Source organism: Sebastes fasciatus, chromosome 6 (genome assembly GCF_043250625.1).
Source record: "Sebastes fasciatus isolate fSebFas1 chromosome 6, fSebFas1.pri, whole genome shotgun sequence".
Lineage (NCBI taxonomy): Eukaryota > Metazoa > Chordata > Actinopteri > Perciformes > Sebastidae > Sebastes > Sebastes fasciatus.
In genome coordinates this window covers 38,061,150-38,086,803 of record NC_133800.1, presented here as the reverse complement: position 1 = coordinate 38,086,803, position 25,654 = coordinate 38,061,150, and the positions used below count along the sequence as shown (strand labels likewise).

General features: G+C 48.4%; 2 protein-coding genes and 1 long non-coding RNA gene across 6 annotated transcripts in view; 1 reads left to right on the top strand and 2 right to left on the bottom strand.

Moving 5' to 3' along the window:
- The window catches only part of pomt1 (protein-O-mannosyltransferase 1), a 15,341-nt gene extending 6,590 nt beyond the window's left edge, over window positions 1–8,751 (bottom strand). Inside the window, exons 1-5 of one of the 2 annotated variants that reach the window (XM_074639727.1) lie at window positions 8,550–8,751; window positions 7,791–7,912; window positions 7,605–7,711; window positions 6,286–6,336; window positions 5,982–6,128 (exon numbers count right to left, since the gene is read on the bottom strand). In XM_074639727.1, the coding sequence (XP_074495828.1) occupies window positions 5,982–6,128; window positions 6,286–6,336; window positions 7,605–7,711; window positions 7,791–7,903 (418 nt within the window). In that variant the 5' untranslated portion in view covers window positions 7,904–7,912; window positions 8,550–8,751. The remainder of the gene's footprint in view (window positions 1–5,981; window positions 6,129–6,285; window positions 6,337–7,604; window positions 7,712–7,790; window positions 7,913–8,549) is intronic. The other variant, XM_074639726.1, reaches the window with a different exon arrangement.
- Window positions 7,996–20,375, top strand: LOC141770080 (uncharacterized). Of its 3 annotated transcripts, none has more exons than XR_012594440.1 (4): window positions 7,996–8,091; window positions 8,139–8,241; window positions 8,319–8,406; window positions 20,340–20,375. It is a non-coding gene; the product is annotated as an uncharacterized LOC141770080 (long non-coding RNA). The 3 variants fall into 3 exon arrangements; XR_012594438.1 differs by having other exon boundaries at window positions 8,139–8,287; window positions 8,349–8,406; XR_012594439.1 differs by having other exon boundaries at window positions 7,996–8,107; window positions 8,139–8,287; window positions 8,349–8,406.
- The window catches only part of LOC141770068 (rap guanine nucleotide exchange factor 1-like), a 24,317-nt gene continuing 11,319 nt past the window's right edge, over window positions 12,657–25,654 (bottom strand). The window contains exons 8-22 of the mRNA XM_074639724.1: window positions 24,904–25,065; window positions 24,498–24,697; window positions 23,663–23,703; window positions 23,437–23,563; window positions 23,268–23,346; window positions 23,047–23,131; window positions 20,893–20,985; window positions 20,596–20,784; window positions 20,424–20,508; window positions 20,237–20,331; window positions 20,027–20,105; window positions 19,663–19,764; window positions 19,338–19,435; window positions 13,344–13,484; window positions 12,657–13,231 (exon numbers count right to left, since the gene is read on the bottom strand). Of these exons, the coding sequence (XP_074495825.1) occupies window positions 13,096–13,231; window positions 13,344–13,484; window positions 19,338–19,435; window positions 19,663–19,764; window positions 20,027–20,105; window positions 20,237–20,331; window positions 20,424–20,508; window positions 20,596–20,784; window positions 20,893–20,985; window positions 23,047–23,131; window positions 23,268–23,346; window positions 23,437–23,563; window positions 23,663–23,703; window positions 24,498–24,697; window positions 24,904–25,065 (1,712 nt within the window). The 3' untranslated portion in view covers window positions 12,657–13,095. The remainder of the gene's footprint in view (window positions 13,232–13,343; window positions 13,485–19,337; window positions 19,436–19,662; window positions 19,765–20,026; window positions 20,106–20,236; window positions 20,332–20,423; window positions 20,509–20,595; window positions 20,785–20,892; window positions 20,986–23,046; window positions 23,132–23,267; window positions 23,347–23,436; window positions 23,564–23,662; window positions 23,704–24,497; window positions 24,698–24,903; window positions 25,066–25,654) is intronic.

Sequence of the window (25,654 nt, the reverse complement as noted above, 5' to 3'; positions counted from 1 at the left end):
TCAAACCCGACATTCAGGAATTATCAGCTTCACATGTGACTGAATGGAAATGAGGATAAATGATGTAAAAGGTATAAAAGACAGACCCTCCTTCTCTCTCTGACTTTAACTGGATACTTCATAAAAGTGAATGAGTGAAATAACAGATCATCAAAAGAAAACTCTTTCTAATAAATGAAGAAAGTTATTTAAGTCTGTTCGTTATCAGCTTTTATAAAACCCTCTCAGTGTCAGACTCCCTCAGAGTCGGACCCCTCTCAGTGACGGACTCCCTCAGAGTCGGACTCCCTCAGAGTCGGACTCCCTCAGAGTCGGACTCCCTCAGAGTCGGACTCCCTCAGAGTCGGACCCCTCTCAGTGACGGACTCCCTCAGAGTCGGACTCCCTCAGAGTCGGACTCCCTCAGAGTCGGACTCCCTCAGAGTCGGACTCCCTCAGAGTCGGACCCCTCTCAGTGACGGACTCCTTCAGAGTCGGACTCCCTCAGAGTCGGACTCCCTCAGAGTCGGACCCCTCTCAGAGTCGGACTCCCTCAGAGTCGGACTCCCTCAGTGTCGGACTCCCTCAGAGTCGGACTCCCTCAGTGTCGGACTCCCTCAGAGTCGGACCCCTCTCAGTGTCGGACTCCCTCAGAGTCGGACCCCTCTCAGAGTCGGACTCCCTCAGAGTCGGACTCCCTCAGAGTCGGACTCCCTCAGAGTCGGACTCCCTCAGAGTCGGACCCCTCTCAGAGTCGGACTCCCTCAGAGTCGGACTCCCTCAGAGTCGGACTCCCTCAGTGTCGGACCCCTCTCAGTGACGGACTCCCTCAGAGTCGGACCCCTCTCAGTGACGGACTCCCTCAGAGTCGGACCCCTCTCAGTGACGGACTCCCTCAGAGTCGGACTCCCTCAGAGTCGGACCCCCTCAGAGTCGGACCCCTCTCAGTGACGGACTCCCTCAGAGTCGGACTCCCTCAGAGTCGGACCCCTCTCAGTGACGGACTCCCTCAGAGTCGGACTCCCTCAGAGTCGGACCCCTCTCAGTGACGGACTCCTTCAGAGTCGGACTCCCTCAGAGTCGGACTCCCTCAGAGTCGGACCCCTCTCAGAGTCGGACTCCCTCAGAGTCGGACTCCCTCAGTGTCGGACTCCCTCAGAGTCGGACCCCTCTCAGTGTCGGACTCCCTCAGAGTCGGACCCCTCTCAGAGTCGGACTCCCTCAGAGTCGGACTCCCTCAGAGTCGGACCCCTCTCAGTGTCGGACTCCCTCAGAGTCGGACCCCTCTCAGAGTCGGACTCCCTCAGAGTCGGACTCCCTCAGAGTCAGACTCCCTCAGAGTCGGACCCCTCTCAGTGACGGACTCCCTCAGAGTCGGACTCCCTCAGAGTCGGACTCCCTCAGAGTCGGACTCCCTCAGAGTCGGACCCCTCTCAGTGACGGACTCCTTCAGAGTCGGACTCCCTCAGAGTCGGACTCCCTCAGAGTCGGACCCCTCTCAGAGTCGGACTCCCTCAGAGTCGGACTCCCTCAGAGTCGGACTCCCTCAGAGTCGGACCCCTCTCAGAGTCGGACTCCCTCAGAGTCGGACTCCCTCAGAGTCGGACTCCCTCAGTGTCGGACCCCTCTCAGTGACGGACTCCCTCAGAGTCGGACCCCTCTCAGTGACGGACTCCCTCAGAGTCGGACCCCTCTCAGTGACGGACTCCCTCAGAGTCGGACTCCCTCAGAGTCGGACTCCCTCAGAGTCGGACCCCTCTCAGTGACGGACTCCCTCAGAGTCGGACTCCCTCAGAGTCGGACCCCTCTCAGTGACGGACTCCCTCAGAGTCGGACTCCCTCAGAGTCGGACCCCTCTCAGTGACGGACTCCTTCAGAGTCGGACTCCCTCAGAGTCGGACTCCCTCAGAGTCGGACCCCTCTCAGAGTCGGACTCCCTCAGAGTCGGACTCCCTCAGTGTCGGACTCCCTCAGAGTCGGACCCCTCTCAGTGTCGGACTCCCTCAGAGTCGGACCCCTCTCAGAGTCGGACTCCCTCAGAGTCGGACTCCCTCAGAGTCGGACCCCTCTCAGTGTCGGACTCCCTCAGAGTCGGACCCCTCTCAGAGTCGGACTCCCTCAGAGTCGGACTCCCTCAGAGTCAGACTCCCTCAGAGTCGGACCCCTCTCAGTGACGGACTCCCTCAGAGTCGGACTCCCTCAGAGTCGGACTCCCTCAGAGTCGGACCCCTCTCAGTGACGGACTCCCTCAGAGTCGGACTCCCTCAGAGTCGGACTCCCTCAGAGTCGGACTCCCTCAGAGTCGGACCCCTCTCAGTGACGGACTCCCTCAGAGTCGGACTCCCTCAGAGTCGGACTCCCTCAGAGTCGGACTCCCTCAGAGTCGGACCCCTCTCAGTGACGGACTCCCTCAGAGTCGGACTCCCTCAGAGTCGGACCCCTCTCAGTGACGGACTCCCTCAGAGTCGGACCCCTCTCAGTGACGGACTCCCTCAGAGTCGGACTCCCTCAGAGTCGGACTCCCTCAGAGTCGGACCCCTCTCAGTGACGGACTCCCTCAGAGTCGGACTCCCTCAGAGTCGGACTCCCTCAGAGTCGGACCCCTCTCAGTGACGGACTCCCTCAGAGTCGGACTCCCTCAGAGTCGGACTCCCTCAGTGTCGGACTCCCTCAGAGTCGGACCCCTCTCAGTGACGGACTCCCTCAGAGTCGGACTCCCTCAGAGTCGGACTCCCTCAGAGTCGGACTCCCTCAGAGTCGGACCCCTCTCAGTGACGGACTCCCTCAGAGTCGGACTCCCTCAGAGTCGGACTCCCTCAGAGTCGGACCCCTCTCAGTGACGGACTCCCTCAGAGTCGGACTCCCTCAGAGTCGGACCCCTCTCAGTGACGGACTCCCTCAGAGTCGGACTCCCTCAGAGTCGGACTCCCTCAGTGTCGGACCCCTCTCAGTGACGGACTCCCTCAGAGTCGGACTCCCTCAGAGTCGGACCCCTCTCAGTGACGGACTCCCTCAGAGTCGGACTCCCTCAGAGTCGGACTCCCTCAGAGTCGGACCCCTCTCAGTGACGGACTCCCTCAGAGTCGGACTCCCTCAGAGTCGGACCCCTCTCAGTGACGGACTCCCTCAGAGTCGGACTCCCTCAGAGTCGGACTCCCTCAGTGTCGGACCCCTCTCAGTGACGGACTCCCTCAGAGTCGGACTCCCTCAGAGTCGGACTCCCTCAGAGTCGGACTCCCTCAGAGTCGGACTCCCTCAGTGTCGGACTCCCTCAGAGTCGGACCCCTCTCAGTGTCGGACTCCCTCAGAGTCGGACCCCTCTCAGAGTCGGACTCCCTCAGAGTCGGACTCCCTCAGAGTCGGACTCCCTCAGAGTCGGACCCCTCTCAGAGTCGGACTCCCTCAGAGTCGGACTCCCTCAGAGTCGGACTCCCTCAGAGTCGGACCCCTCTCAGAGTCGGACTCCCTCAGAGTCGGACTCCCTCAGAGTCGGACTCCCTCAGAGTCGGACCCCTCTCAGAGTCGGACTCCCTCAGAGTCGGACTCCCTCAGAGTCGGACCCCTCTCAGAGTCGGACTCCCTCAGAGTCGGACTCCCTCAGAGTCGGACTCCCTCAGAGTCGGACCCCTCTCAGAGTCGGACTCCCTCAGAGTCGGACTCCCTCAGAGTCGGACCCCTCTCAGAGTCGGACTCCCTCAGAGTCGGACCCCTCTCAGAGTCGGACCCCTCTCAGAGTCGGACCCCTCTCAGAGTCGGACTCCCTCAGAGTCGGACCCCTCTCAGAGTCGGACCCCTCTCAGTGTCGGACTCCCTCAGAGTCAGACTCCCTCAGAGTCGGACCCCTCTCAGAGTCGGACTCCCTCAGAGTCAGACCCCTCTCAGAGTCGGACTCCCTCAGAGTCAGACCCCTCTCAGAGTCGGACTCCCTCAGAGTCAGACCCCTCTCAGTGTCGGACTCCCTCAGAGTCAGACCCCTCTCAGAGTCGGACTCCCTCAGAGTCGGACTCCCTCAGAGTCGGACTCCCTCAGAGTCGGACTCCCTCAGAGTCGGACTCCCTCAGAGTCGGACCCCTCTCAGAGTCGGACTCCCTCAGAGTCGGACTCCCTCAGAGTCGGACTCCCTCAGAGTCGGACCCCTCTCAGAGTCGGACTCCCTCAGAGTCGGACTCCCTCAGAGTCGGACCCCTCTCAGAGTCGGACTCCCTCAGAGTCGGACCCCTCTCAGAGTCGGACCCCTCTCAGTGTCGGACTCCCTCAGAGTCAGACTCCCTCAGAGTCGGACCCCTCTCAGAGTCGGACTCCCTCAGAGTCAGACCCCTCTCAGTGTCGGACTCCCTCAGAGTCAGACTCCCTCAGAGTCGGACCCCTCTCAGAGTCGGACTCCCTCAGAGTCGGACTCCCTCAGAGTCAGACTCCTTCAGAGTCGGACCCCTCTCAGTGTCGGACTCCCTCAGAGTCGGACTCCCTCAGAGTCAGACCCCTCTCAGAGTCGGACTCCCTCAGAGTCGGACTCCCTCAGAGTCGGACTCCCTCAGAGTCGGACTCCCTCAGAGTCGGACTCCCTCAGAGTCGGACTCCCTCAGAGTCGGACCCCTCTCAGAGTCGGACTCCCTCAGAGTCGGACTCCCTCAGAGTCGGACTCCCTCAGAGTCGGACCCCTCTCAGAGTCGGACTCCCTCAGAGTCGGACTCCCTCAGAGTCGGACCCCTCTCAGAGTCGGACTCCCTCAGAGTCGGACCCCTCTCAGAGTCGGACCCCTCTCAGTGTCGGACTCCCTCAGAGTCAGACTCCCTCAGAGTCGGACCCCTCTCAGAGTCGGACTCCCTCAGAGTCAGACCCCTCTCAGTGTCGGACTCCCTCAGAGTCAGACTCCCTCAGAGTCGGACCCCTCTCAGAGTCGGACTCCCTCAGAGTCGGACTCCCTCAGAGTCAGACTCCTTCAGAGTCGGACCCCTCTCAGTGTCGGACTCCCTCAGAGTCGGACTCCCTCAGAGTCGGACTCCTTCAGAGTCAGACTCCTTCAGTGACGGTGTGTGAAGCAGAGAGACTGCAGGTCCTCCTGCTGCTGGATCACTTCACCATCAACATGGTCCGTCTGCTGTTCACTCCTACAGTTAACACAGATTATAACTAGACGGTGAATCAGAAGACAACTAAAATATAAAACTGTTAATCTGTGATCTGTCTTCACTCTGGTATGAAACTCAGTGATGTTGATGTATCAGATCAGTCTGATCGGCGCAGCGTCCAATCAATAACTGATATCCAATAAGGGGGCGTGTCGGTCAGTGATAAACTTCCGTGCAGGAAACACTGGAGGATGCACTGGTGTATCCTCGCTCATAGCTCCTCCAGCAAGCCTCCTCCCTCCTCGCTCCTCCCTCCTCGCTCCTCGCTCCTCCCTCCTCCCTCCTCCCTCCTCGCTCCTCCCTCCTCCCTCCTCGCTCCTCCCTCCTCGCTCCTCGCTCCTCCCTCCTCCCTCCTCCCTCCTCCCTCCTCCATGCGCATTTTATGAATTGGGACGTCCTTCAAGATGGAGGACTGAGATCGATTTCCGGGTCACAGCCGGAGGATCGAGGAGCGAGGAGACGAGGAGGCGAAAAATGCTGAAATGAGAAGCAGCTCTAGTCCCTGAACGCCCCATGTTTATTTTAGTCCCTGAACGCCCCATGTTTATTTTAGTCCCTGAACGCCCCATGTTTATTTTAGTCCCTGAACGCCCCATGTTTATTTTAGTCCCTGAACGCCCCATGTTTATTTTAGTCCCTGAACGCCCCGTGTTTATTTTAGTCCCTGAACGCCCCGTGTTTATTTTAGTCCCTGAACGCCCCGTGTTTATTTTAGTCCCTGAACGCACCACATCTATAGTGTCAGATGATATTGTGTCGTCAGAATTTGATCCTCAATATTATAATAATCAGTTGTAGCTGGAAACCAGCAGCGGATTATTGTGATGTTGACGTGCGTTGACGTACGTTGACGTGCGCGCTGTGGACACTCACCTAGCAGCAGCAGCACTGCAGCTCCCAGAGCCGACAGGTGAGAGAACTTGAGCTCCAGAGTCAGCAGGTAGACCAGAGGAACACAGAGAGCTCCACACAGAGCCGGCAGCAACCGCAGACTCCACACACTCACACTGCTGGGGTACTCTGTGCAACGAAACAAACACACTCACACTGCTGGGGTACTCTGTGCAACGAAACAAACACACCCACACTGCTGGGGTACTACTGGGTTTTAACCGGTTTAAAGTGGTTTGAACTGGTTTAAAGTGGCGGGTGGTGTTACAGTAGCTGGTGTTCCTACCTGCTCCGATTCTGTTCCACACAAAGTTCCCATCAAACCCTCCGAGGTACGCTGCAACACAGGTTAATGACATCATCAAACAGGTTAATGACATCATCAAACAGGTTAATGACATCATCACACAGGTTAATGACATCATCAAACAGGTTAATGACATCATCACACAGGTTAATGACATCATCACACAGGTTAATGACATCATCAAACAGGTTAATGACATCATCAAACAGGTTAATGACATCATCAAACAGGTTAATGACATCATCACACAGGTTAATGACATCATCAAACAGGTTAATGACATCATCAAACAGGTTAATGACATCATCACACAGGTTAATGACATCATCAAACAGGTTAATGACATCATCACACAGGTTAATGACATCATCACAGGTTAATGACATCATCAAACAGGTTAATGACATCATCACACAGGTTAATGACATCATCAAACAGGTTAATGACATCATCACACAGGTTAATGACATCATCAAACAGGTTAATGACATCATCACACAGGTTAATGACATCATCACACAGGTTAATGACATCATCAAACAGGTTAATGACATCATCAAACAGGTTAATGACATCATCAAACAGGTTAATGACATCATCACACAGGTTAATGACATCATCAAACAGGTTAATGACATCATCAAACAGGTTAATGACATCATCACACAGGTTAATGACATCATCAAACAGGTTAATGACATCATCACACAGGTTAATGACATCATCACAGGTTAATGACATCATCAAACAGGTTAATGACATCATCACACAGGTTAATGACATCAAACAGGTTAATGACATCATCAAACAGGTTAATGACATCATCAAACAGGTTAATGACATCATCAAACAGGTTAATGACATCATCACAGGTTAATGACATCATCAAACAGGTTAATGACATCATCACACAGGTTAATGACATCAAACAGGTTAATGACATCATCAAACAGGTTAATGACATCATCACACAGGTTAATGACATCATCACAGGTTAATGACATCATCAAACAGGTTAATGACATCATCACACAGGTTAATGACATCAAACAGGTTAATGACATCATCAAACAGGTTAATGACATCATCACACAGGTTAATGACATCATCAAACAGGTTAATGACATCATCAAACAGGTTAATGACATCATCAAACAGGTTAATGACATCATCACACAGGTTAATGACATCATCAAACAGGTTAATGACATCATCAAACAGGTTAATGACATCATCACACAGGTGTCTGACACACAGGTAGCATGGTATCGGGTGGAGTGGTCGTCGTGGTAACTGACCTCCGAGGGCCAGGATCATGTGACCGAGCGGCGGCCCGCTGTCATCGATGAAGAAGACTCTCTTCATGTAGAGAGACAGGAACTGACCGTAGTACACCTCATCAAACCTGGAAGACAGGTAAACACATCACGGAGTCAGGTGGCTGTCTCTCTGTGTGACCAGGTGGATAAAACAAACACACTCACACCACAGCGTTGGGGTAGCTGAGACGGCTCAGTCTCGTCCAGAAGGACAGCAGGGACACCAGGACCAGGACCAGGTCCACCTGAGCCGTCACCACCAGAGGGAGCTGCAGCATCACGGACACCTGAGACAGCCAGGTGAGACACAGACAGGTGAGACGGAAGACAAGTGAGACAGACAGGTGAGACAGAAGACAGGTTAGACACAGACAGGTGAGACGGAAGACAAGTGAGACAGACAGGTTAGATGGAAGACAGGTGAGATAGAAGACAGGCGAGACACAGACAGGTGAGACACAGACAGGTGAGACAGAAGACAGGTTAGACACAGACAGGTGAGACAGAAGACAGGTGAGACACAGACAGGTGAGACACAGACAGGTGAGACACAGACAGGTGAGACAGACAGGTGAGACGGAAGACAAGTGAGACAGACAGGTTAGATGGAAGACAGGTGAGATAGAAGACAGGCGAGACACAGACAGGTGAGACACAGACAGGTGAGATAGAAGACAGGTGAGACAGAGGCAGGTTAGACACAGACAGGTGAGACAGAGACAGGTGAGACACAGACAGGTGAGACACAGACAGGGGAGAGACAGACAGGTGAGACAGACAAGTCCACAGCCCTGAAGGGAGGGACATATTAGAGTGTAACACCACCGGATGTTGAACACTGTGAATGACTCACTGAGCTCCTCGTTATTAACCCTATCTGTTAGCATTAGCTCTCTGTTAGCATCACAGTCTCATAAAGCCCACCAGGTGACGTCACTCCGTTAACTGCAAACCGACCATTCTGCCGGTAACCTGCCGGTGAGAGGACCGTCCCGCTCCTCCGGTGGCCGGTAGCTGCTCCTCCGGTAGATGTCCTCGGTTCCTCCCGGTCTGTTTGGAGCAGCGGCCGATCGATGTTTCCGGTGTTTGATTGGTGCTGCCTGATCACTGATCCGCTCGATGCTTCCGGTTTTCAGGCTACAGAGATCTGCTCTGATGGTCATGTGTTCAGGTGTTCATGTGTTCATGTGTTCATGTGTTTATGGTGTTCATGTGTTCATGTGTTCAGGTGTTCATGTGTTCAGGTGTTCATGTGTTCATGTGTTCATGTGTTTATGATGTTCATGTGTTCATGTGTTCAGGTGTTCATGTGTTCATGTGTTTATGGTGTTCATGTGTTCAGGTGTTCAGGTGTTCAGGTGTTCAGGTGTTCATGTGTTTATGGTGTTCATGTGTTCATGTGTTCATGTGTTCATGTGTTCAGGTGTTCATGTGTTCATGTGTTCAGGTGTTCATGTGTTCATGTGTTCAGGTGTTCAGGTGTTCATGTGTTTATGTGTTCATGTGTTCATGTGTTTATGGTGTTCATGTGTTCATGTGTTGATGGTGTTCAGGTGTTCATGTGTTCAGGTGTTTATGTGTTCATGTGTTCATGTGTTTATGGTGTTCATGTGTTCATGTGTTTATGTGTTTATGTGTTCATGTGTTCAGGTGTTCATGTGTTTATGTGTTTATGTGTTCATGTGTTTATGGTGTTCAGGTGTTCATGTGTTCATGTGTTCATGTGTTCATGTGTTCAGGTGTTCATGTGTTTATGTGTTCATGTGTTTATGGTGTTCAGGTGTTCATGTGTTCATGTGTTCATGTGTTCATGTGTTCATGGTGTTCATGTGTTCATGTGTTCATGTGTTCATGTGTTCAGGTGTTCATGTGTTCATGTGTTCAGGTGTTCATGTGTTCATGTGTTCAGGTGTTCAGGTGTTCATGTGTTCATGTGTTCAGGTGTTCAGGTGTTCATGTGTTTATGTGTTCATGTGTTGATGGTGTTCATGTGTTCATGTGTTCATGTGTTTATGGTGTTCATGTGTTCATGTGTTCAGGTGTTCATGTGTTCAGGTGTTCATGTGTTCATGTGTTCATGTGTTTATGATGTTCATGTGTTCATGTGTTCAGGTGTTCATGTGTTCATGTGTTTATGGTGTTCAGGTGTTCAGGTGTTCATGTGTTTATGGTGTTCATGTGTTCATGTGTTCATGTGTTCATGTGTTCAGGTGTTCATGTGTTCATGTGTTCAGGTGTTCATGTGTTTATGTGTTCATGTGTTTATGGTGTTCAGGTGTTCATGTGTTCATGTGTTCATGTGTTCATGTGTTCATGGTGTTCATGTGTTCATGTGTTCATGTGTTCATGTGTTCAGGTGTTCATGTGTTCATGTGTTCAGGTGTTCATGTGTTCATGTGTTCAGGTGTTCAGGTGTTCATGTGTTCATGTGTTCAGGTGTTCAGGTGTTCATGTGTTTATGTGTTCATGTGTTGATGGTGTTCATGTGTTCATGTGTTCATGTGTTTATGGTGTTCATGTGTTCATGTGTTCAGGTGTTCATGTGTTCAGGTGTTCATGTGTTCATGTGTTCATGTGTTTATGATGTTCATGTGTTCATGTGTTCAGGTGTTCATGTGTTCATGTGTTTATGGTGTTCAGGTGTTCAGGTGTTCATGTGTTTATGGTGTTCATGTGTTCATGTGTTCATGTGTTCATGTGTTCAGGTGTTCATGTGTTCATGTGTTCAGGTGTTCATGTGTTCATGTGTTCAGGTGTTCAGGTGTTCATGTGTTTATGTGTTCATGTGTTCATGTGTTGATGGTGTTCAGGTGTTCATGTGTTCAGGTGTTTATGTGTTCATGTGTTTATGGTGTTCATGTGTTCATGTGTTTATGTGTTCATGTGTTCAGGTGTTCATGTGTTTATGTGTTTATGTGTTCATGTGTTTATGGTGTTCAGGTGTTCATGTGTTCATGTGTTCATGTGTTCAGGTGTTCATGTGTTTATGTGTTCATGTGTTTATGGTGTTCAGGTGTTCATGTGTTCATGTGTTCATGTGTTCATGTGTTCATGTGTTCATGTGTTCAGGTGTTCATGTGTTTATGGTGTTCATGTGTTCATGTGTTCATGTGTTCATGTGTTTATGGTGTTCATGTGTTTATGGTGTTCAGGTGTTTATGTGTTCATGTGTTTATGTGTTCATGTGTTCATGTGTTTATGTGTTCATGTGTTTATGGTGTTCATGTGTTCATGTGTTTATGTGTTTATGTGTTTATGTGTTCAGGTGTTCATGTGTTCAGGTGTTCATGGTGTTCATGTGTTTATGTGTTCATGTGTTTATGGTGTTCATGTGTTCATGTGTTTATGGTGTTCATGTGTTCATGTGTTCATGGTGTTCAGGTGTTCATGTGTTTATGGTGTTCAGGTGTTTATGTGTTCATGTGTTTATGTGTTCATGTGTTCATGTGTTTATGTGTTTATGGTGTTCATGTGTTCAGGTGTTCATGTGTTTATGGTGTTCAGGTGTTCATGTGTTCATGTGTTTATGGTGTTCATGTGTTCATGTGTTCATGTGTTTATGGTGTTCAAGTGTTCATGTGTTTATGGTGTTCAGGTGTTTATGTGTTCATGTGTTTATGTGTTTATGGTGTTCCTGTGTTCATGTGTTCAGGTGTTCATGTGTTTATGTGTTTATGTGTTCATGTGTTTATGGTGTTCATGTGTTCATGTGTTTATGTGTTTATGGTGTTCAGGTGTTCATGTGTTCATGTGTTCATGTGTTTATGGTGTTCATGTGTTTATGGTGTTCATGTGTTCAGGTGTTCAGGTGTTCATGGTGTTCATGTGTTTATGGTGTTCATGTGTTCATGTGTTCAGGTGTTCATGTGTTCATGTGTTCAGGTGTTCATGTGTTCATGTGTTTATGTGTTCATGTGTTTATGGTGTTCATGTGTTTATGGTGTTCATGTGTTCAGGTGTTCATGTGTTCATGTGTTCAGGTGTTCATGGTGTTCATGTGTTCATGTGTTTATGTGTTCATGTGTTTATGGTGTTCATGTGTTCATGGTGTTCATGTGTTCATGTGTTCATGTGTTTATGGTGTTCAGGTGTTCATGTGTTTATGGTGTTCAGGTGTTCATGTGTTTATGTGTTTATGTGTTTATGGTGTTCATGTGTTCATGTGTTCAGGTGTTCATGTGTTTATGTGTTCATGTGTTCATGTGTTTATGGTGTTCAGGTGTTCATGTGTTCATGTGTTCATGTGTTTATGGTGTTCAGGTGTTCATGTGTTTATGTGTTCATGTGTTTATGGTGTTCAGGTGTTCATGTGTTCATGTGTTTATGTGTTCATGTGTTCATGTGTTTATGGTGTTCATGTGTTCATGTGTTTATGGTGTTCAGGTGTTCATGTGTTTATGATGTTCATGTGTTCATGTGTTTATGGTGTTCATGTGTTCAGGTGTTCATGGTGTTCATGTGTTTATGTGTTCATGTGTTTATGGTGTTCATGTGTTCATGTGTTTATGGTGTTCATGTGTTTATGGTGTTCAGGTGTTCATGTGTTTATGGTGTTCATGTGTTCATGTGTTTATGGTGTTCATGTGTTTATGGTGTTCAGGTGTTCATGTGTTTATGGTGTTCAGGTGTTTGTGTTCATGTGTTTGTGTTTATGGTGTTCATGTGTTCATGTGTTCATGTGTTTATGGTGTTCATGTGTACATGTGTTTATGTGTTCATGCGTTCATGTGTAACTTAAATATAGGGAGAGAAAACTGAACCAGGTGAACTGACAGGCAGGTGACAGGTGACTGACAGCTGACAGGCAGGTGACAGACAGGTGACAGGTGACAGACAGCTGACAGGTGACAGACAGCTGACAGGTGACAGCGGACATGTGACACAGGTGACAGACAGGTGACAGATGACAGTTGACAGCTGACAGGTGACAGACAGGTGAAAGACAGCTGACAGACAGCTGACAGACAGGTGACAGGTGACTGACAGGTGACAGACAGGTGAAAGACAGCTGACAGGTGACAGACAGGTGACTAACAGGTGATCAGTGATGTTTATTGAAATATTGCTGTGAATATTATGTACAGTTCTGAGGTCAGATACAGGAAGAGGCCACACCCACTGGGACTGCAGTATCACCTGGATAACCCCAGCTAGCTCCAGGCTAACCTCCAGTAACACCTGGCTAACCCCAGCTAGCTCCAGGCTAACCTCCAGTAACACCTGGCTAACCCCAGCTAGCTCCAGGCTAACCTCTGGTCATGTCTAGCTCAGTTCAGCTCAGCTCAGCTCAGCTCAGTTCAGCTCAGCTCAGTTCAGTTTAGCTCAGTCTAGTTCAGGTCAGCATCAGGTTTAACCACATCAATCCTCAATAACAACATGTTAGCATTAAGCTAGCACAGGTTAGCTTTGTGACGATCCAGGTGAACTCAGGTGAACTCAGTCCTGGTTTGGTCTGGTCTGGTTTGGTCCGTCATCTCTGATTGGCTCGTGGGGCGTTTCGTGGGCGGAGCCTGAGAGAGAGTTCCCACAGTGCTTCCTCTGCCAGGTGATCGCTGAAGCCATTGAAGAAGGATATGATGTCATCATTACGCTGCAGACAGTAAGGCCTGCAGAGAGACAGACAGGTTCAGGTATTATTCAAGTATATAAGTGAATATAGACGAGGACATGCTGTAGTACTACTTATTATAAGTAGTACTAGTACTACAGGTAACTGACACTTGCTGGTAGCTCCTCAGAGTGTCCAGGATGTTGAACTGCTGCCAGCGTTTAGAGAAGTTGACCTTTGAACCCTGTGATGTCATCAACATGTCAGGATTCCCCAGGTGGACGAAGGTCAAATCCTGAAGGATCAAACCCCTGAACAGACAGACAGGTGAGAGAGAGAGACAGGTAGGGTATTAACCTACAGGTAGGGTATATATAGTGGGGTATAGAGGGTATTAACCTACAGGTAGGGTATATATAGTGGGGTATAGAGGGTATTAACCTACAGGTAGGGTATATATAGTGGGGTATAGAGGGTATTAACCTACAGGTAGGGTATATATAGTGGGGTATAGAGGGTATAAACCTACAGGTAGGGTATATATAGTGGGGTATAGAGGGTATAAACCTACAGGTAGGGTATATATAGTGGGGTATAGAGGGTATAAACCTACAGGTAGGGTATATATAGTGGGGTATAGAGGGTATTAACCTACAGGTAGGGTATATATAGTGGGGTATAGAGGGTATTAACCTACAGGTAGGGTATATATAGTGGGGTATAGAGGGTATTAACCTACAGGTAGGGTATATATAGTGGGGTATAGAGGGTATTAACCTACAGGTAGGGTATATATAGTGGGGTATAGAGGGTATAAACCTACAGTAGGGTATATATAGTTGGGTATAGAGGGTATAAACCTACAGGTAGGGTATATATAGTTGGGTATAGAGGGTATAAACCTACAGGTAGGGTATATATAGTGGGGTATAGAGGGTATTAACCTACAGGTAGGGTATATATAGTGGGGTATAGAGGGTATAAACCTACAGTAGGGTATATATAGTGGGGTATAGAGGGTATTAACCTACAGGTAGGGTATATATAGTTGGGTATAGAGGGTATAAACCTACAGGTAGGGTATATATAGTGGGGTATAGAGGGTATTAACCTACAGGTAGGGTATATATAGTGGGGTATAGAGGGTATAAACCTACAGTAGGGTATATATAGTTGGGTATAGAGGGTATAAACCTACAGGTAGGGTATATATAGTGGGGTATAGAGGGTATTAACCTACAGGTAGGGTATATATAGTGGGGTATAGAGGGTATTAACCTACAGGTAGGGTATATATCTTTTTCACTGGCAACCCTCAGGAGAAGAAGGTTGTCTCCAAAGAGGTTAAGGTTGAAATAGCCAAGGCTAAAGCCAAGTACAAAGAAAAAATAGAAAGTCAGTACGTAAATGGCGACCTAAGGTCAGCCTGGCAGGGGATTAAATCTATGGCCTCTATTAATCAGCAAGCAAATACATCCAAGCAGTTTATTAGCATTAATGGAGTTGAGGATGTAGACTTGGCGAACACTTTTAATTTGTTCTTCTCGCGGTTTGAAAGGTCTGACTTCACTCAGGATGTATCCAGGTTGAGGGACTCCCTGGTACCCCACAGCGATATATTGATATCTCAAGAGCAGGTCAATGGTTTATTTAGGAAAACGCAGACAAGGAAAGCTTCTGGCCCTGACGCCATCTGTGGTCGCACTCTGCACCACTGTGCTGATCAACTTAGTGAGGTTTTCACTAAGCTCTTTCAGATTTGTGTTGACAGCTGCCAGTTACCCACAATTTGGAAATCCTCCACCATAATTCCCATTCCTAAAGTTAAAAACCCCAGGGAATTAAACCAATTCAGACCTGTTGCACTCACTTCCCTGGTAGTGAAGAACCTGGAGAAAATCTTAAAGGAAGAGGTTCTTTCCCTGGTGGAGGGCAAACTGGATTCACTCCAGTTTGCATATCAAACAGGTAAAGGAGTGGAAGACGCTAAACTCTTTATCCTGGACAAAGTTTATAGACACCTGGAAACACCAAAAGCTCATGTCAGACTCTTATTCGCTGATTTTTCTTCAGCTTTTAATAAGATGCAGCCTCACATTCTGATTGAGAGGCTTGCATCTCATTTTAACCTACCTCACCAGCTTTTAGCATTGGTTTTAAACTTCTTAACAGACAGAACACAACAGGTTTTAGTTAATGGTATTATGTCTAATACCTCGGTCTCTAACACAGGTTCTCCGCAAGGCTGCGTCCTTTCGCCATTGCTTTTTATTTTGTACACAGATAGCTGCAGGTCTTCTAAGGAGGGCAGCTTATTAGTGAAATTTTCAGACGACACTGCACTCCTGTCGCTCCTACAGGGGGCAGAGTCAGATCATGGCTGCGCTCTTCCTGCCTTTGTCGAGTGGTGTGACAAAAATTATCTTGATCTTAATGTCTCAAAAACTAAAGAACTTGTGATTGACTTTAGAAAAAACAAGATTAATCCCACTCAGAGTATAATTCATGGCGACGATGTTGACATCGTGCACTCTTATAAGTACCTGGGCACAGTGTTTGACTCTCATCTCAAGTTCGATGTAAACACTGAGTCCATTGTTAAACGAAGCCAACAGAGAATTCATTTGCTGCGGAAAATCAACTCCTTTGGTGTGAGTAGATCTATCCTGTGCACTGTCTACTTGTCATATATTGAGAGCCTTTTAACCTTTTCATTTATTTGCTGGTTTAACGGTTTGTCTATGAAGGACAGGAATTGCCTAAATAACATTGTGAAAGTCTGCTCCAAAATCATCGGAGCCCAGCAGAGCAACTTAAACTCTCTCTGGGAGAAACGTGTCCTCCAGAAGGCCAAAAACATTATTAATCACAACCAAATCCTGTCTAGTGAGTTCACACTACTGCCTTCAGGACGGCGCTATCTGCCGCCTCACAGAAAGACAAACCGCTACTCCAAGTCATTCATTCCTTCTGCCATTACACTGCTGAACGCAGAGTAACTATCATGGATGAACGACAACAAAAAATGTTTTATTTACTTTGAATGTACAATTATTTTGCACTAACCACATAACGGTTGTCTGTGTTTGCATTAGGTACATTCTTGGAATACAATTTGCGATGTGCAAATACTCTTGGCACTTTATTCTATTCTAATTATTTATTTATTCCGTTATTCTTTTATCTCGTCTCGTTTTTATTCTTGTATTCATTGTTTTTATTGCGAAGATTTTTAATTTTTAATCTTGTACTTTTATTGTTCTGCACCTACCCATATGCCACCTACTGTGTTCCCTCTGTCAATGATGATTGTGCAGTATGAATGTGTGTATATGTTTCGGTGGACTGCAGAAACTGAATTGCCCTTCGGGGATAAATAAAGCTCTCTGTATCTGTATCTGTATCTGTATATAGTGGGGTATAGAGGGTATAAACCTACAGTAGGGTATATATAGTGGGGTATAGAGGGTATAAACCTACAGTAGGGTATATATAGTGGGGTATAGAGGGTATAAACCTACAGGTAGGGTATATATAGTGGGGTATAGAGGGTATAAACCTACAGGTAGGGTATATATAGTGGGGTATAGAGGGTATAAACCTACAGTAGGGTATATATAGTGGGGTATAGAGGGTATAAACCTACAGTAGGGTGTATATAGTGGGGTATAGAGGGTATAAACCTACAGGTAGGGTATATATAGTGGGGTATAGAGGGTATAAACCTACAGGTAGGGTATATATAGTGGGGTATAGAGGGTATAAACCTACAGTAGGGTATACATAGTGGGGTATAGAGGGTATAAACCTACAGGTAGGGTATATATATATAGTGGGGTATAGAGGGTATAAACCTACAGTAGGGTATATATAGTGGGGTATAGAGGGTATAAACCTACAGGTAGGGTATAAACCTACAGGTAGGGTATATATAGTTGGGTATAGAGGGTATAAACCTACAGTAGGGTATATATAGTGGGGTATAGAGGGTATAAACCTACAGGTAGGGTATATATAGTGGGGTATAGAGGGTATTAACCTACAGGTAGGGTATATATAGTAGGGTATAGAGGGTATAAACCTACAGGTAGGATATATATAGTGGGGTATAGAGGGTATAAACCTACAGGTAGGGTATATATAGTGGGGTATAGAGGGTATTAACTACAGGTAGGGTATATATAGTGGGGTATAGAGGGTATAAACCTACAGGTAGGGTATATATAGTGGGGTATAGAGGGTATAAACCTACAGGTAGGGTATAAACCTACAGGTAGGGTATATATAGTTGGGTATAGAGGGTATAAACCTACAGTAGGGTATATATAGTGGGGTATAGAGGGTATTAACTACAGGTAGGGTATATATAGTGGGGTATAGAGGGTATAAACCTACAGGTAGGGTATATATAGTGGGGTATAGAGGGTATAAACCTACAGGTAGGGTATAAACCTACAGGTAGGGTATATATAGTTGGGTATAGAGGGTATAAACCTACAGTAGGGTATATATAGTGGGGTATAGAGGGTATAAACCTACAGGTAGGGTATAAACCTACAGGTAGGGTATATATAGTTGGGTATAGAGGGTATAAACCTACAGGTAGGGTATATATAGTGGGGTATAGAGGGTATAAACCTACAGTAGGGTATATATAGTTGGGTATAGAGGGTATAAACCTACAGGTAGGGTATATATAGTGGGGTATAGAGGGTATAAACCTACAGGTAGGGTATATATAGTTGGGTATAGAGGGTATAAACCTACAGTAGGGTATATATATTGGGGTATAGAGGGTATAAACCTACAGTAGGGTATATATATATTGGGGTATAGAGGGTATAAACCTACAGGTAGGGTATAAACCTACAGGTAGGGTATATATAGTTGGGTATAGAGGGTATAAACCTACAGTAGGGTATATATAGTGGGGTATAGAGGGTATAAACCTACAGGTAGGGTATATATAGTGGGGTATAGAGGGTATTAACCTACAGGTAGGGTATATATAGTGGGGTATAGAGGGTATAAACCTACAGGTAGGATATATATAGTGGGGTATAGAGGGTATAAACCTACAGGTAGGGTATATATAGTGGGGTATAGAGGGTATTAACTACAGGTAGGGTATATATAGTGGGGTATAGAGGGTATAAACCTACAGGTAGGGTATATATAGTGGGGTATAGAGGGTATAAACCTACAGGTAGGGTATAAACCTATAGGTAGGGTATATATAGTTGGGTATAGAGGGTATAAACCTACAGTAGGGTATATATAGTGGGGTATAGAGGGTATAAACCTACAGGTAGGGTATAAACCTACAGGTAGGGTATATATAGTTGGGTATAGAGGGTATAAACCTACAGGTAGGGTATATATAGTGGGGTATAGAGGGTATAAACCTACAGTAGGGTATATATAGTTGGGTATAGAGGGTATAAACCTACAGGTAGGGTATATATAGTTGGGTATAGAGGGTATAAACCTACAGGTAGGGTATATATAGTGGGGTATAGAGGGTATTAACCTACAGGTAGGGTATATATAGTGGGGTATAGAGGGTATTAACCTACAGGTAGGGTATATATAGTGGGGTATAGAGGGTATTAACCTACAGGTAGGGTATATATAGTGGGGTATAGAGGGTATAAACCTACAGGTAGGGTATATATAGTGGGGTATAGAGGGTATTAACCTACAGGTAGGGTATATATAGTGGGGTATAGAGGGTATTAACCTACAGGTAGGGTATATATAGTGGGGTATAGAGGGTATAAACCTACAGGTAGGGTATATATAGTGGGGTATAGAGGGTATTAACCTACAGGTAGGGTATATATAGTGGGGTATAGAGGGTATTAACCTACAGGTAGGGTATATATAGTGGGGTATAGAGGGTATTAACCTACAGGTAGGGTATATATAGTGGGGTATAGAGGGTATTAACCTACAGGTAGGGTATATATAGTGGGGTATAGAGGGTATTAACCTACAGGTAGGGTATATATAGTGGGGTATAGAGGGTATTAACCTACAGGTAGGGTATATATAGTGGGGTATAGAGGGTATTAACCTACAGGTAGGGTATATATAGTGGGGTATAGAGGGTATTAACCTACAGGTAGGGTATATATAGTGGGGTATAGAGGGTATTAACCTACAGGTAGGGTATACAGGGAGGTTCCACTTCAGCCAGAGCTCCTCTGTAGGTGCTGAATGATGATGAGCTGTCAATCAAAGAGCTGTACTCCTCCCGAGACTAAAACACACAAACACACATGACCCATTAACATATTAACTGAAGACCATTAAAGACTAGTTATTATTATTATTATTATTATTATTATTATTATTATTAACATTATTATTATTATTATTAACATTATTAATATTATTATTATTATTAACATTATTAATATTATTATTATTATTATTAACATTATTATTATTATTATTATTATTATTATGTAAGTAAAACACTCAGACCTCGGCGGTGTTTCTCTGCCAGTCCAGGCGTCTCAGGGGGGCGGAGTCCAGCGCTGACAGGATGGACAGGTATGAGTTAAAGTTGTTCAGCTTCCGCAGATGCTGCAGGAACACACACACACACACACACACACACACACACACACACACACACACACACACACAGGTTAGCAGTAATATAAACATTACAATATTCATGTCAACAACATATTAGTTCATATTTAAATTGGTGTTGAGTATATTTTTGCCAGTCGGAGGCAAAACAAGCTGCATAACAGGTAACAGGTAACAGCTAACAGGTGACAGGTGACAGGTGACAGGTAACAGTCCTGTCCTACAGTGGGAGGGGTCTGTATGTCTTTACCTTCATGGTTTTCAGGAACTTCAGCAGCAGTTTCTCTCTGTCCTGAGGTTTGTCCTGAAGAATGATGACTGAACGAACCCTGAAATCACAAATCAATCAATCAATCAATCAATAACTGTTAAAGAAACCAGCTGAAATAATAACAATAATATCAGCAGGTTGTGTCAATAGAAGCAGACTGTTGTATATCAGCGGGTTGTGTCGGTGTACCAGAAGGAGACGTTGTTGAAGTGTTGGGTGAACTCTGTCAGGTTCGGACTCTTCTCCTCATTCTGCTCTGTAGACCACAGCAACACCTCTGGAAGCTAGACAGGTGAGACAGACAGACAGGTGAGACAGACAGGTGAGAGACAGACAGGTGAGGAACTAGATGACAGATGAAGGGTAAACTTTGTACCCCGATCTTGCAGAAGAGTTCCGAGTCCAACAGAGTCAGCTGTTCAGCTAAATCCTGACTCCTGAAGTCCAGAAGAGTCCCCGGTCTGAGAGAGGACAGAAGAGGACATGTTGACATCTGAGTGAGAGAAACAACTGTCAATCATCCAGGGGGGTCAGAGGTCAGAGGTTACCTGGCAGCCACGCCCCTGGCTGCGAGGGGGCGGAGCGACTGAGGCGAGCCAATCAGCTGCCACTTCTGCTCCATCTTGGACAGGATGTTGGAGCGCAGCAGGTGGGCCAGGCCCAGCTCTCCACCAATCAGGAGGCTGAACACCAGGTCCATCAGCAGCAGCAGCAAATCAGAGTCCAGCTCCATCGCACTGCACACACACACACACACACACACACACACACACACACGATCATTCACACCTGTATGTGATGGTTAATCATAACATTAGCCTCTGATTGGTTCAGGTGTGTCTCACCACAGCTCGTCGACCACTCGGACCAGCAGGTGAACCGTGTTCTTGGCAGCAGTCAGGTGTTCAGGTTCACCTCCTTCACTCAGGTGTCTGTACGTGTTGATGGTTAAAGATTCACTGAAACAGTTTTTTATTAATATATTAGGGATCCCGAGGCGTTCCCAGGCCAGTGTGGAGATATCATCTCTCTACCTAGTCCTGGGTCTTCCCCGTGGTCTCCTCTCAGCTGGTCGTGCCTGGAACACCTCCCTAGGGAGGCGTCCAAGTGGGGGCATCCTTACCAGATGCCCGAACCACCTCAACTGGCTCCTTTCAACGCAACGGAGCAGCGGCTCTACTCCGAGTCCCTCACGGATGACTGAGCTTCTCACCCTATCTCTAAGGGAGACGCCATCCTGAGGAAACCCATTTCGGCCGCTTGTACCCGCGATCTAGTTGTTTGGGTCCTGACCCAGCCCTCATGACCATAGGTAGGAACGAAGACTGACCGGTAGATCGAGAGCTTTGCCTTCTGGCACAGCTCTCTTTTCGTCACAACGGTGCGGTAAAGCGAATGCAATACCGCCCCCCCCCGCTGTTCCGATTCTCCGGCCAATCTCACGCTCCATCGTCCCCTCACTCACCAACAAGACCCCGAGGTACTTGAACTCCTTCACTTGGGGTAAGGACTCATTCCCTACCCGGAGTAAGCAATCCACCGGTTTCCTGCTGAGAACCACGGCCTCAGATTTAGAGGTACTGATCCTCATCCCGGCCGCTTCACACTCGGCTGTGAACCGAACCAGTGAGTGCTGAAGGTCACAGACCGATGATGCCAACAAGACCACATCATCTGCAAAAAGCAGCGATGAGATCCTCAGCACACCGAACTGCAGACCTACCTCCCCCCGACTACGTCTTGATATCATGTCCATGAACATCACCAACAGGACTGGTGACAAAGCGCAGCCCTGGCGGAGGCCAACCCCCACCGGAAACGAGTCCGACTTGTTGCCGAGAACCTGAACACAGCTCTCGCTTTGGGCGTACAGGGATTGGATCGCCCTGAGAAGTGCCCCCCTCACCCCATACTCCCGCAGGACCCCCCACAGTATCTCCCGGGGGACCCGGTCATATGCCTTCTCCAAGTCCACAAAACACATGTAGACTGGATAGGCATACTCCCAGGCCCCCTCCAGGATCCTTGCGAGAGTGAAGAGCTGGTCCGTTGTTCCACGGCCAGGACGGAATCTGCATTGTTTTTCGATCTGAGGTTCGACTATCGGCCGAACCCTCCTTTCCAGCACCTTGGAGTAGACTTTACCAGGGAGGCTGAGCAGTGTGATACCCCTGTAATTGGCACACACCCTCTGGTCCCCCTTTTTGAACAGGGGAACCACCAACCCGGTCTGCCGCTCCTTAGGCACTGTCACCGACTTCCACGCGGTGTTGAAGAGACGTGTCATCCAAGACAGCCCCTCCACACCCAGAGCCTTCAGCATTTCTGGACGGATCTCATCAATCCCCGGGGCTTTGCCACAGTTTGACTACCTTAGTGACTTCTACCAGGGAAATTGATGATGGTCCCCCATCAGCTTCCAGCTCTGCCTCTACAATAGAGGGCGTATTGGTCGGATTCAGGAGTTCCTCAAAGTGCTCCTTCCACCGCCCGTTTACCTCCTCAGTTGAGGTCAACAGTGTCCCATCCTTACTGTACACAGCCTGGATGGTTCCCCGTTTCCCCCTCCTGAGGTGCCGGATGGTTTTCCAGAAGCACTTTGGTGCCGACCGAAAGTCCTTCTCCATGGCTGCTCCGAACTCCTCCCACACCCGCTGCTTCCCTGACCACCGGTGTCCACCACGGTGTTCGAGGGTTGCCGCCCCATGAGGCACCTAAGACCTTTAGACCACAGCTCACCACTGCAGCTTCAGCAATGGAAGCTTTAAACATCGCCCACTCGGGTTCAATGCCCCCAACCTCGACAGGGATGCAAGAAAAGCTCCGCCGGAGGTGTGAGTTGAAGTTCTCTCGGACAGGGGCCTCCTCCAGACGTTCCCAGTTCACCCGCAGTACCCGTTTGGGCTTACCAGGTCTGTGAGGTCTGTGAGGTCTGTGAGGTGTGTGAGGTGTGTATATATATACAGTATATACAGTATACAGTGAGTCAGAGAGGATATCTGTGCTGTAGTTTGCTGATGACATCTTTGGGGCAGATGAAGCTCCTGTAGGTGGAGAGGAAGGCTTCACGGTACAGGACCTGTTCTACACACACACACACACACACACATTTTATTATTGTAAGATAATTATTTCATTATGTTCCAGAGGGAACCATAACGAGCAGAACCGGTTGATGATGTCAGAGGAACCTTCAGGACGGACTGAGGTGAGGACGTACCTGCCCTGCTGTCAGCCTCGGTGGCGTAGACCAACAGGATCTCAGGAGAGGCTGCTTTCACGTCCGGCCCGTCCTCCTCCTGAGACAGACAGACAGGTCAGTCAGGAGACAGGCTCAGTGAACTTTAGCAGAGATGTCAGAGGTCAGAGATCAGAGGTCAGGACCCTACCGGAGGTTTCACTGTGATTCTGTGGAGGATATCCTGCCGGTCGGTCAGTAACACCTCCTCCTTCTGCTCCTTCAGCTGCTCCCTGCTCCTCCGGTCACGCTCCGTCTCCTGCTGGAGACTCTGGGACCTGCAGGACAGACAGACGCCGTCACCGACTGTCCGTCTGTCCAGGTGAGTGTGGACATGTCTGTCTGTGTGTCTGTCTGTGTGTCTGTGTGTGTGTCACCTGTCTCTGGTCTGGTTCTCTTCATACAGTCCAACTGGATCCTGACGAGGACAAAAACAGATCAATAACAGTAAAAACACCCACAGGTCAACGTGATCGGGTCACGGTGTGATCGGGTCACGCTGTGATCGGGTCACGGTGTGATCGGGTCACTCTGTGATCGGGTCACGGTGTGATCGGGTAACGGTGTGATCGGGTCACGCTGTGATCGGGTCACGGTGTGATCGGGTCACGCTGTGATCGGGTCACGCTGTGATCGGGTAACGGTGTGATCGGGTCACGGTGTGATCGGGTCACGCTGTGATCGGGTCACGGTGTGATCGGGTAACGGTGTGATCGGGTCACGCTGTGATCGGGTCACGGTGTGATCGGGTCACTCTGTGATCGGGTCACGGTGTGATCGGGTCACGGTGTGATCGGGTCACGGTGTGATCGGGTCACGCTGTGATCGGGTCACGGTGTGATCGGGTAACGGTGTGATCGGGTCACGCTGTGATCGGGTCACGGTGTGATCGGGTCACGCTGTGATCGGGTCACGCTGTGATCGGGTCACGGTGTGATCGGGTCACGCTGTGATCGGGTCACGGTGTGATCGGGTCACGGTGTGATCGGGTCACGCTGTGATCGGGTCACGGTGTGATCGGGTAACGGTGTGATCGGGTCACGCTGTGATCGGGTCACGGTGTGATCGGGTCACGCTGTGATCGGGTCACGGTGTGATCGGGTAACGGTGTGATCGGGTCACGCTGTGATCGGGTCACGGTGTGATCGGGTCACGCTGTGATCGGGTCACGGTGTGATCGGGTGTAAAGTGACGTGTATCTCTGGTCTTTACCTGTTGTTTCTTCTTCGGTGGTAGAACTGGAGCAGGAAGTAGGTCAGGTGAGGGGGCGGAGTCTAATGTCTGTGTGTCCAGGTGTGTGTGTGAGAGCTGGTAGGAGGTCTCCACCTCTCGCTGCCTGCTGTTGTGACGCTGGTAGAACGCGGCCGCTGACGGAGCGCTGTAGGACGCACAGAACTGGAGGTACTGATGGACTGAAGACAGACAGAGAGACAGAGACAGGGGGGAGAGAGAGACAGACAGAGAGACAGACAGAAAGATATCAAAGTAGTAAAACTGTCTGAGCTGAGGTTAGATTTCTGAGGAACAGTCCAACTATTTATGTGTTTCAGGTCTGTGAGTCCAGTAAAGGTTTAGCCTAGCTTAGCACAAAGACAGGAAGCAGTGTGTTTTTACTAACTGTGTCGTTTCTTCTCGGGGAGGGGAGGGGGCGTCTTGCTGGGGGACAGAGGGGAGGACAGTGACTCATCAGGTCCTCTGACATCATCACAGTGGGTGGGGTTCTGTTCGTAGGGGGCGGAGTCAAACCCAAACGAAGGCGGTGCAGGCCCGCTGGTCGTTCCTGTGATTTAGAACGGCAGAGAGAGAGACAATGAAAGACAGTGAGAGAGAGAGACAGAGAGACAGACAGACAGACAGAGGGAGACAGAGAGACAGTGAGACAGAGAGACAGAGAGACAGACAGAGGGAGACAGAGAGAGAGAGAGAGAGACAGTGAGACAGAGAGACAGTGAGAGAGAGAGAGAGAGACAGACAGACAGACAGAGGGAGACAGAGAGAGAGAGAGAGACAGTGAGACAGAGAGACAGACAGAGGGAGACAGAGAGAGAGAGAGAGAGACAGTGAGACAGAGAGACAGTGAGAGAGAGAGAGAGAGACAGACAGACAGACAGAGGGAGACAGAGAGAGAGAGAGAGACAGTGAGACAGAGAGACAGACAGAGGGAGACAGAGAGAGAGAGAGAGACAGTGAGACAGAGAGACAGACAGAGGGAGACAGAGAGAGAGAGAGAGACAGTGAGACAGAGAGACAGACAGAGGGAGACAGAGAGAGAGAGAGAGAGACACAGTGAGACAGAGACAGACAGAGGGAGACAGAGAGAGACAGTGAGACAGAGAGACAGTGAGAGAGAGAGAGAGAGAGAGACAGAC